We start from the raw sequence: 12,400 nt of genomic DNA, 5'->3' as shown, positions 1-12,400 counted from the left end.
TAAAGCACATAAACACGCAAGTACATACTTGTGCTTTACTGAATGGTAGCTTATGAGAGTTACTTTTTAGTCATGCTACTCATATACCCTGTCTTGCTCTCACACCTGTAGTAATTTTATATTTCTTTTCACAGCGGAGAAAATCCTTTTACCACTGTGAAACTCCGACCAACAGTAACAAATGACAGATCAGCACCAATAATTCGATGAATATAATATTCATTAAAATATTTTTACTCCCTGTAAACACTAAGTTCAGCAATATGATTTACAAAGGCTGTTTATTTAAATGTAATTAGTGTACAGTAGGAGAATATTGGAGTGGATTTCTGATTTTAAACAATCTGCTTTCTAAATGAGGTAATTGCTCTGGGTTAAAATGTTTGAGAATTTTGGCTTGATTTTACACTACATGCCTTTTTAGGAAGAAAGACAGTTGTGAAAGTATGGTTGAAATCTGAATACTGTAGTTACCGGCGTACTTAATATTTTATCAAAATGCTCTGTTGTATGGAAAATACCATGGATAAGTTTGTGTTTAAGTCTGCATATATCATTTAGTAGATATATAAAAGAAAAAACTGCATTTTTTCCATAAAAAGGAACAATGCAACTGTTGCCTTAATACTGAGAGTAGAAGTTTGACTGTATAAAATTATGTATTGCATTGTTTTAAGATAGATGCCTTGGGTTATAAATAAATATTTATCCTCTAAGAGCTTAGACAAAATGTCGTATGCTTTGCTTGATGTTAAAATGGAAATTATTTGATCTGCAGTGTCAGCATAAAGCTACTAAAATTATACAAAGTCTGACTTTTAGTTCAGTAATGTTCTACTCTGAAAAAGAGTATTATTGTTCTAATGAAATAATTATTTAAAGTGGGGGGAACACCCATTTGCAATACAGTACTATCCTTAAAAGGACCATGTCTACTCAAATTTGTCAAACTTTTTATAAAAAAAATATTGCCACAATTTTTCTTCAAATTCCAGTGCAAACTGTTGTCTTTAAACAAACAGTCCCCCCCGTATCAGTTTTCTATATCCCAAACATTGCAGCACTCAAACTGACAAATTACTTTGATTGTCCATAATTAGAGAGATGTAAAGAGTAAATTGGATTTTTAAAATTTTATTTGTAATAATCCTAAGTGATGGTAGTAATATAAGTAAACATTGTGTTGCCTACAGCTATGTAGACAGTACCCCTTTAAGTCAACTAAATTTCTTCCATTTTGAATTTCTGTATCTTGTCCATCCCACTGCCGGATTGTTCTGAACATTCTATTTAAAGAGGTATTATATGGTTATATTTAATAACAATGTTACAGCTTTGGTGGTCTGACCACAGGAAACTGAGTTCTAATCATGGTGATACTTTGAGCCCCTAAATTCTCACCTGTGCCTATCAACCTATTGCCCCAGAGTCTAATCTCCTAAAAGAGTCAGAGTTGAGCCTTCTCATTTCCAGGAAGTAATGACCAAGGAAAAACCCTGATGCTGAAAGGTCTGTAGCCACCTACCTAGTGGTCTGTTTCACTCTAACTCTGTTGACCCAGTGATCCACCACAGTTCTAAGTAGCACTGTTCTGTCAAGGTGCCATTGCCCAGATATGTAAAACACAGATTTCACTACTTTTGGTCATTAAAATCCCATTGTATGTTTTGCAAGAGTAGGGAAATCTGCACCAGGCTACTGGTCCAATTCTAACTTGAGTATTACATTTTGCTTTGTGTTCCTACATTCCTCTTACGGATACCATGTTTTGTCACTCCCTTTGAGAAATTGGTATGTATTGTTTCTGTATACTGTAAATAGCTAAAATTTCAGAGTTAAAGTAATTCTTGTATCTAGTTTGTAAAGTGCTTTGCAATCCTTCAGCATTAAAAGCGCTATACAAATGTAAGATTGTGGATTTGTACTCATGGATATTCGCCCTACCTTGAAAAGGTCAGGTACAGTGATCGGGACAGAGATTTGTATAAAAAGCTGTCTAATTATGAAAGAATTAGGTAATTATTTGAAAAGTCTGAGGGAAACTGGCAGAAAGGTAAAACAAAGAAACTGCCATACTGAACTGGATCTGTGGTCAGTCTGTTCAGGTTAGTTACCTTGTCTGATAGTAGCCAATAGGCAAATATTTCTGCAGATGTAAAGCTGCTGTGCTGCACCAAATTCTGCAATATTAGACCATAGAGTCTGACTTCCTAACCATACGGTAATCCACTTATGTCATAGCAGTTGAAAAACCATTAGCCCACATGAACGTTTTAAAGCAGCCTTATCCTTTTATCTCTGACACTCACTTGTGACCTAGAAGGTTGCAGAATCAAACCCTTGCCGAACACTGACAATGTATTTTTGTACAAAGATGGCCCTGCATCATCTCTGGTGGCTGTCTGTGAGTAGTTATAGCTTCTGTAATTTTTCAAAAAGAAGGTGCTAACACGGATGTCCTGACCAATGCTCCCACTCTGCCTCTCAGAGTATTGGCAAAGGCCATCTCTGCTAGCATTAACACTGTTTGAGCTTGCATAATCACTGCCACCAGAATCTAGTTAATTGTGAAACACTTTGGAATTTGTGGAGTACAGAGCACTTTATAAAAAGTATAGTTTTGTAAATATTGAACATGTCTATTTCCTGTGTCAGTTTCTCAGAAATGGTTACATTATATAAGAAAAGGCAAACAATTTAATGGAAGTAAGCTTCATTGATCTGTTTTAATATTCAGTTGGTGGTCTTAAAAAGTTATGGATGCAACAGTATCTTTCATGCGCCTGAACAATGACAGTATGTTATAAGCAAGAGAATGCACCTGCAGGGATTACTGATTTCAGGCACCAAATAAAATACAGTACTGATTAGCCACTACACTTTCTAATATAGCTTAAATTTTTATTGAGTGCAACACAATAGGAGTAGCTTTAGTTGCTCTATCATATGGTCAGCTTGATGACGTACACTCAGACATTAGCGCCTCTGCCTTGGAAAATACATCACTGTAGAAGACTCCTATTAAAGTCTGGTCCATTAACTCCTTTCCCACTAATGCAAGATTTTTCTGTAGTTACTTTTAAGAGTATCGTGAAGGCTTGTGTTCAGTATCTGACAGGAAGAAACAACCAGGGAAGGATTAAGGGCTGCCTGCGTGTCACATGATTCAGCAGAGGTTTAAAGCAAAGGGCAAATCCTCCTTTTTCCATGGCAGAGAGGTGCAAGAGGAAAGCCTCAGAGGCCCTGCAGCCTGGTTTGGTCAGAGAAATAGCTTTGTTGTACATTACTTTGAGTTTTGTGTTCAAATAAATTTGTGCCCCGAGACAAGGGCCTAGAAGATTTTGGTGTAAGCCCTAGTTCTTTGCTGGGCTGTGAGAGCCCCCCCAGCTTAGTGTCCAGAGAAACTGTGTCCTCTACCTGCACCTCAAAGAGGTGCGTCTCTTCTGTCAAACTGTTTAGCCCATTACTCTACAAGAGACCTCATTCTATAAGCAGCAGTACCTCTATTAGTAATTCTTAATGTGTTTATTTTTTATAGTTGTAATTCTTCCCCCATTTCTTAGCCAAAGTACATCTGACATTCAGGAAAGATTAAAATGAGTCTCTGGCTCTGATTTTATTACTTCTCCTCAACCCCCTGACCTGCATGTTTAGCTATGATGAACTCACAATTTAATATTAAAAGTACTGTCAGAGGGACTTCACGATGTGCCTCTGCAGCCCAAAAATTGCAGTGCTACTTAATATCATAGCAAAAAGTCAGACCTAGGTATCTCAGCATTTCTTTACAGGTTTTATCTTCTCATTCTTTAATTATTCTTCCCCACCCTAAGAAAAATGCAAGCTAAATTTAATCTGATTTGTTACTTTCCACTCACGTTTCTAATGGGTCTTGTTTCCTCGGTATTATTCTGTCTGTTACTCCTCCCCACTGAACTTCAGATGGCTATTGAAATCAGTTGGAGCATTTCCACTGGACTTCAAGGGGCTTTGGATCAGGCACTTTGATATGACTGATGAAATAAAAATTCTCAATGAGGTTATTAAACAACAAGACCGGACATTTTTTCCACTTTACCTTATGTTTATTGCCCCAAACTGCCAGTCTCGCTTAGCAAGCCAATGAGAATTGCAAGATTGTAATTTGAAAGCATTTTATATTGGCTCAAACAACCATTTTTCAGCGATTAAAATAGGTCAGATCATGCCAGACAAGCTTTTACATCTTCAGGGTTGCATTGTCATTTCTGATTTTCCTCTGTGGATTCTATTGCAATAAGGAAGAGGCAAGTTTTTTTTCTAAAAAAAAGTGTAAAAAAAACAACCTCCCCCCCCCCCCCACCACACACAGAGTATAGATAGTCATTGCTACACTTGCCTCATGTCTTCTGGTACTGCCTCATTCAGAGGGGGGTGGGGGGGCAGAAGGGGAATTCTATACTACAAGCAAGTTCATTAGCTTTAATGCTTTAGGGTACATGTCATCAACATAGAGTCTTGTGGAAATGTACCATAACAGAACTTTGACAATATATGTCTTCTTAGTGATTTAGACACTTTAGGTTATGTATTTCTAAAAAGTAGCGCCATTAATTTCATACCATACAGCAGTAAATAGATCCATTATCTCTACCTCAATATTTGTGAATATCCATTGTTACTCATGTCCAACAGACTTTTTGTCATCCTTCAGTTGCTATTTTGTGGTCTCATCTTTTTTCTACTTCTTGTAAAGTATTCTAAGAGACCTCAGGTCTTTGAAGTAAAAAAGTTCAGCAGCATATTTTTATGGTGTCTTAAACTTCCCCAGAATTTTCCAACTTGTGCTACACATCTTACCTTCCTGAAATAAGTTTCTAGTACTGCTGTATCCTGTGGTCACAGCTAGTCCAAACAAACAAAATTTCAAAAACATGGATTTGAGACTTCAAGAAGTTTGGACCAGCTCTATAGTTGGTCAAAAAATGCACAAAGTTGACATGAGAATTAGTCTTTCCCTCAACTTTTTTTCAAAATTTGAAAGAAAAAAAAGTTGACCAGCGCTGGTCCTCAGTCCCAACCTGCCCCAACCGTCTCCATAACAATAGATCACTTCTGTGGTTAGAATCACTACTTTCTAGATTTCTTACTTTAAACCTCTGGAATTTCACAACGCTGCAATAGTATGATTGTATGCACACAAAGTTTATGGTTTTTAAACTTTTTTTAAACAAAAAGGTACATGGTGAAAGCGTGCATACAGAGAACCAGCTGACATGAAAGAATATTGATACACAAGATTCAGCCTTGCCACAAATTGTGAAGATTGCAAAAAGAGAAGCAGTTTTATTTAAGTTTAAAGATGCTATTAGACATGGAAACAAGGTGGGTTTTCATGTTTTGCAATGCACATGCTCATAAAACTGATTAAGTTTATCACATGCAAGACTATAATTTCATCACACTTTACAAAACAGGCCTGAAGCATAATCAAATAAAATGATTGTACATGACATTTACATTAGAAACAAGTACTACAATAGATGTGGCCTCTATAAGCCTGTTCGGGTTGATCCCTTAACCAAAAGTTGCCCCACAGTTAGGACATCTTCGTTGCCTCAGAGCAAGACAAAACAGAATTCCAATTGGAAAGAATACGATGGCACACAAGACACCAAGACAGGTGAAGGTGTCCTCCAATACACCAACTCTGTAGGAGGAAAGAAAAAGAGTTAAGTCACAAAATGCCTGCTGACACTGTAGGCAAGGCTGGCAGCTCTTCCTATTAAAGTTTTCCCACAGTTCATAATAAGTGTTTTCAGTTGCTTATAAATTTGCCAAATTAACTCTCTGGGTTGAAATTTTACATGCCAGATATCTGCCTGAGGTTGAATTGTTCTGGGAAATTTCAGCCAAAATGGTTCAGCTGTTCCTGAGAACAAGACTAAGGAAAAATAAAGTTGTCCCATGTTAAATTCTGGAGGACCTTTTATTTGAGACGCTATAGCATGCTCATGTTTTGGAACAGAACCTGACATTTAACACTGGTTTGCCTTCATGCTAGGGATGTGCCTATTGCCAGCCTCTTGAAAATCTGCCCAATTTTGACCAAGTTATCAACCCTTGGGGGGAGTAGGGGGATGGGGGACTGCAGTTTGCACATGCTTAGTAGAAACTTGCTAGACCTTTGCAGCTACAGTCCCCAAATAGTCTGTCCACACTGGGCATGCTCCAGTCTAGGCCTAAGCAGCTGTTTCCTTGTCCTTCAGGATGCCTGCAATTGCCAGACCAGGGTGGGAGGACACAGAAGAAGATTGGGACAAGGAACCTGGGGAAGACTAGAACTGGAGGCTGACAGGGCTTGGAGCCAAGGAGGGAAAATGGCAGACTGGGAACTGAAGGAGAAGCGAGTGAAATTAAGAGCCAAGAAGGAAAATGGGGTGGACTGGGAAAAGAATACAGATTAAGGAGCATGGATGTAGGTGGAGAACTGGACTGGCTGGGCAAGGACTCTGGGACAAGGAGCCAGTGGCAGGGAAAAGATGGGACAGGTCAAAAAGGGTCTAGTTTGGGGGAAAATGGACAGAAGAGTCTATACCTACTACAACATACTCTGTATGGAAGCCAAGATTCCCAAGTCTTACCATTCCTCTGCTGTTAGCAAATATCTGTAAAAGCCACTGGCAAAGTATCTTATCCCCCTCCAGGGCTGTTCCACAAAGAGATGACAACCTACTACTGTTATCAGTTACTCCATTTGCTCAATTGGCAGAGGTCTGTGAGGTGGATCTAAAGCTTCCAACCCCGATGATGGATGAATCGTGTGTCAATATGGTGCAATACAATGGAATTTGTTTTTTTCCCAGTTTGCTTCAGAACTAGGGAGTTGAATGTAGTTGTGTATACAAAACTGTAAGGTGGCGGGGGTGGGGTGGAAACGAACCTCAAGCACTTAAAAAAGTTAAGAAATGTCAGCATTAAGGTTTGTGTAACTCATTTGAGCTTCCTATCAGTATGCACTGGAATAGTCTAATTACATCACACTTTTTTCCACAGGACCCCAGCCTCCTTCAGTGCACAGGACATCTGCTCTGGGGATGTATCCGTTGTGTAAAGGAGGTGGTTGTCCATAGACTCCCTGCCTCATTTACTGAGGAAGTTGGAAGGTGTGTAGCGAAGGAGGCAGGTGATCACAGAAGAGAAGAGAGTATTCGGATGGTTAGAATCCAGGTCAGCATGCAACTTTCTCTCTACCACAGCATGCTGGACAAGTCACTTAAACCAAACTTCAGTGCTGGACTTGAGAGGCTACGGTCTGAATTGTTGAAGCCCTGAGCACTTACAGCTGCAGCTGGAAGTTAAGGAGAGCTGTGCCTGGGTCTATAAAGTGCTATAACAGTGGTTCTCAACCAGGGGTCCGAGGCCCTCAAGGGGCCACGAGCAGGTTTCAGGGCGTCTGCCAAGCAGTATTAGACTTGCTAGGGCGTGGGTCATAAAACCAAAGCCCTGCCACCTGGTGCTGAAGCCAAAGCTTGATCAACTTAGCTTTGCAGGGGCCCCTGGGAAACTGCCCTGCTTGCTACCCCCTAATGCTGACCCTGGCTTTTATATGCAGAAAACACAGTTGTGGCACAAGCGGGCCATGGAGTTTCTATAGTGGGGGAAAGGGAAGAGCTCAAAGAAAAAGGTTGAGAAACCCTGACACTGGGGGAAAAAAATCAAGTTCTAGGTGTCTCACAAAATTACTGGAAATGTTTGACCTTAGGAAACTGAGGCACAAAAAGATTACCTATAAAATGGGGATTAAAACCCCCTCATCTAACAGACATTTGTGAAAAAAAAGTTCATGAAGTACTCAGATAACAGTGGTGAGCACCATGGAAAAAAAATCCATGAGGAAATTAATAATTCTGTCTTCTGAAGAAGTTTGAATCGAGTGCAGTAAACAAGGCATGGGGCCATCCACTGAATAAGGGGAAAAAATATTGACTAGCTGCTCGTTATGTCAACAATGTCCATCCTGTGCACTGAATGAAGCGGGGTCCTGTGGAAAAAAGCAGTATGTCATCTAAATAACACATCGATCATAATGCAGGAGCACAAAGAGACCACGTTAAGTTTGCACAGGCAGTCTCAGTTCTGGCATTTCCTAATTTATGAGGGCTTGACTTTGCAACCTTAATACTCTTTGAATGTAGTTTGTGTGTAATTAAATATTTATATTGCAGTAGAGCCCATAGACTAACCACAGACTCCCAGACTCAAAGGCCAGAAGGGACCAGTGATCTTCTAGTTTGATCTGTATCTAACAGGCCCTAGAACTCCCCCAAAATAAATTCCTTTTTAAACTACTAGAGCATCTCTCCAACATCCAACCTGATCAGCGCCCTGCAGTGCTAGGAAGTATACAAAGGGGCATGATTCCTCCTCTAGAGAGCTTAGAGGAGCTGACAAACAGCATGGAAGCAATCAAATCCATACATTTGTATTTTGTTACAGTCCAATATTGTCATCTATCCCTCAACCTAACCATCAATAGCTGAAAAAATTTACACAGGTATTGCAGCAGGCAAATGATTTCCAGGATAGGGTGTACTCATTACATGGTTTTCCATTTATGCAACAGTTCCTGACCAACACATGGTAAATTCTAGTCTTGCTTTTGAGGAATGTACTACTCTGGGGGACCTCATTCTGGCAGGCCCTGTATGCATATAGAGTTCCGCCCAGAGAGCTCAGAATACACAGACAAGGGGCGTGAGAAGGCAGATATCCCCATTTTACAGATCAGGAACTGAGGCAGAGATTAAGAGGGAGATTTTTCAGGCACAAAATGGTAGTTATGTTCCTAACTGCCATTTGCACCTTTGAAAAATCTCCCCTTAAGTAACTTGCTCCAGGTCAAACAGTAAGTTCATGGCAGAGCCATAGAATTGAGGCTCCATCTACCCAGTCCCAGTCCAATATCTTAGCCACACTCCAATGAGGAGTAGTGCAACTGACCCATGATGGCTAATTCAAGTTAAGTGACATTAGCAGGATGGGATGGGATGGAGTGGAGTGGAAGAGGGGGTGGGAAGCTTGCCTGCATACCAGACTCTTAACCAAACTGCGCTGATTTAAAGATATGGATTAGACATTGCCATAACACAGCCAGAGAAAGTGTAACAGTTATACGAAGAGTTCAAGCTGTTGCTCAGGTACAATCACAGGGAAACTAAAATGAGAAACAAAAGTGTAGGTCCTGGTCCTGCAAAGACTTACATACACATCAGTAGTGGGGCCTAAAGTTATGCACATGCTCAAATCTCTGTATAATCAGGGGTATTATTAAAAAGCAGCATGTGACAGTGCCCATTTCATTTAGAGCAGATACTATCAAAATAATTCTGCTGTAACATGTTGATTAAGCAGCTTGTGCCAGGTGTTTATTTGTTCAGTGCAGTTTCATTAGAGTTTGGCTTTAAACTGTTACTTTAATAGCTAACAAGGCACCAGTGTCCACTACCCTATGTAATCAGCTATAAAAACAACATCCAAGATGGTAATTTATGCAAAAATTATCAGGCCAGTGTGAGCAGTCCAGCTGTTGTCCCTAAAAAGGTCTTCCCAAACAAAATGAAATTGCACAGTATCAGAAAGCTTAGTCAGATGCTCTTTCCCTCTTTGTTTTAGGGAGGTTTAAGGCTTATGGTTCACATATGTAAGTAAAGCATTAAACACATCACAGCTTAGCATATTATGCAACACAATGAAGTGATTTAAAATATGTTTGTTTTTTTAAATCAAAGTTAAAAATTTTAAATCAAGTTGAGGCTTTGTAAAGTTAAATTTGAAAAAGTGTGTTATGGCAACTTTAATTCATTATAAATGTTTTTTAAATGCCAGTACCACTAGTAGGACCTTATTTTAATTTACCAGACTATTACACATAAAACAAAAATGTAGCAAGTTAAAAGTTCTGACACTATAAACACTTATTGAACACATTCTTAACTTTACTACCAACCCATTGAGGCCTCAAGCAGATATTTAACTTTACTCAGAGGAATAGTACCACTGATTTCAAAAATTGGACTATTTAAATATATGTATATTTATAGCATCAGGTACAAATTGTAGTTTTGTTAAAAAAAATTTAGTGGCATAAAATCTGTCACTTCAAAAGCAAGTTGCTTCAGTATTAATGAAAAGTTAACCATTCAAAATTAGTGAACTTTTTTCCCCAAATACATAGGATAAAATATGCAAAAATACTGGCATAAAATTGGGCTCCTGAACCCCTGTTTAGGTACTGAAAGGTGAGATCATCAAGGAGGCTTAAGTGATTTGCTTTAAACTTTCATGATTGTCACTGTGCAGATGTGCCCTTAGGAATGTCTACACTGCAATTAAAAACCCACAGCTGGCCTGTGCCAGCTGACTTGGGCTCAGGCCTATTTAACTGCAGTGTAGATGTTCAGGCTTGGACTGCAGCCTGAAGTCTGGGACCCTCCCACCTCACAGGAAACTAAAGAAATGAGTACTCAACATCCAATTTAGCAATGTGCAATTCTAATTTAAAATGTTTTTCAAATTTTAAATCAAAGTTATTTTTAATTGATCCTGCCACAGGACACGTGCACTTTGTTGCAATTTTTATTAAATTTTTTTCTACCTTGCCACTCTTTAAATCCTACAGTCCTTGCGAAAATATTCTTAGTAAATTGCATATGACCACATGAGGTTTCAGTATTTAGTTCCTAATCAGCTGATTGACAAGGATGTTTTTCAAGATTTGTTTTGGTGTTTGCACAAAAACACACACACCACAAATCTAGATTTGCCATTTAAGACATGCGATCTTCCAGCCTCGTGAAAAGTCAAATGACAAGAGGATATCACAGTTAAAAGCAGTACTGAAGTCATTTTTCTTAAGATAACAGTTGTACATAATTCCTTTTGGGGAAGATTTTCCAATGGCACAAAGAGGAATTAGTGTCCAAACTTCCAATAAATTTACACTCTTCCAAACTACAGCAAAATTCCAAAAGGGAAAAAATAGGGATTGGGTTGTTACAGGGTATTCTTAGTCTTCCTTTGGCCCATCCTAGCACACCTCAAGCCTAAAAGTCAGCTACACCATCTCAGCATATTCCTCCAGCTTCAGATGCAAAAAGGAGAGAGAGAGAGAGAGAGAGAGAGAGAGAGAATCAATTCAGAATCTTCAGACAAAGGTTAAGCATTAATCCACCATGTTGTACAGCCACCTAATGGCTCTTCCAGCCATAATTAAAGTATTCTATTGAACCTAGAACTTAAACTATCATCCTAGAAAACTGAACGCTTGTTTGGTTAATTAATAATACAGGCTCAAGCCCTCACACCCACTACACAAACCATGGGGTTAGTCCAAATAGTCTCCAGCCCAGGGGTGGGCAACTTACAGCCCACATCTGGCCCGTCAGATGTTTTTACCTGGCCCTCGGGCTCCTGCCAGGGAGCAGGTTCTGGGGTTTGCCCCACTCCGGCGCTCCAGCCAGGGAGTGGGGTCGGGAGCCTGCACTGCTCTGCGTGTACCAGCTCCCAGAAGCAGCAGCACATCCCCACTCTCGTACCTTCAACTCGCCATTTCTGCCCCCAACCTAGCGCCTGCACCACCAGCCACAGCCATCATCTCCTCCCACCCTGCAATTTCATGAGCATTCATGGCCTGCCATACAATTTCCATACCTAGATGTGGCCCTCGGGCAAAAACCATTTGCCCACCTCTGCTCCACCCCCATTCACACAGCTGCAATTCATCTTCATACTGGTCCTAGACTGCTGGGAGTGGGAGAAGGGCAAGTACCGTATTGTTCCGAGTATAGGCCGCTCCTGATTATAAGCTGCACCCTTAAAGTTTGGTGCTATCTTTAAAAAAATAAATTTTTAACTTTTTTTAACAAAGAAAATATACACATTAGTAGAACAGTAAAACAGTATTTTATTTAATGAATAGGAAGACATGTACTCCCCCCCGCTTTACCGCTCTGGCCGTGCTGCCGGTTTGTTTTTGTTTTTTACACCTGCTTTCCCGTTTCAGCTGCACCGTTTTTGTTCCCCGCCGCCGCCTTACTGCTCCCGCTGCACCAAGTTTTTTTGTTGTTGTTTCCCCCCCCCTTTGCAGTTTCAGCCGCGCAGTTTTTTGTGGCCCCCCCACCCCCCTGCTCTAGCCGCACTGTTTTTTTTCCCCTGCTTTGCCGCTCTGGGATTTAAAAGGCTCTGGGCTCCCCGCCGCCGCGGGCAGCCCAGAGCCCTCTGAGTCCCTGCCGCAGCTGGGATTTGAAGGGTTCTGGGCTCCCGGCCGCGGCTGGGATTGAAAGCGCTCTGGGCTCCCCGCTGCGGCGGGCAGCCCAGAGCGCTCCGATTCCCGGCCGCGGCTGGGATTTGAAGTATTTTT

General features: G+C 40.5%; 2 protein-coding genes across 5 annotated transcripts in view; one reads left to right on the top strand and one right to left on the bottom strand.

Moving 5' to 3' along the window:
• BAIAP2L1 (BAR/IMD domain containing adaptor protein 2 like 1) overlaps positions 1-1,909 on the top strand; it is a 67,076-nt gene extending 65,167 nt beyond the window's left edge. For all 3 annotated transcript variants that reach the window (XM_044978906.1, XM_044978908.1, XM_044978909.1), the window contains one exon: positions 135-1,909. In XM_044978906.1, coding sequence (XP_044834841.1) covers positions 135-210 — 76 coding nt within the window. In that variant the 3' untranslated portion in view covers positions 211-1,909. The remainder of the gene's footprint in view (positions 1-134) is intronic.
• The window catches only part of BRI3 (brain protein I3), a 52,857-nt gene that overhangs the window by 19,387 nt on the left and 21,070 nt on the right, over positions 1-12,400 (bottom strand). The window contains exon 3 of one of the 2 annotated variants that reach the window (XM_044978910.1): positions 5,300-5,689. The exons of the other annotated variant lie outside the window; for it this stretch is intronic. Within the exon in view, the coding sequence (XP_044834845.1) occupies positions 5,557-5,689 (133 nt within the window). The 3' untranslated portion in view covers positions 5,300-5,556. Of the gene's footprint in view, positions 1-5,299; positions 5,690-12,400 lie in introns of those variants that run through there. 2 annotated transcript variants of the gene reach the window in all.

The sequence above is a fragment of the Mauremys mutica genome, chromosome 11, assembly GCF_020497125.1.
Source record: "Mauremys mutica isolate MM-2020 ecotype Southern chromosome 11, ASM2049712v1, whole genome shotgun sequence".
Lineage (NCBI taxonomy): Eukaryota > Metazoa > Chordata > Testudines > Geoemydidae > Mauremys > Mauremys mutica.
This window is presented reverse-complemented; position numbering and strand designations above follow the sequence as displayed.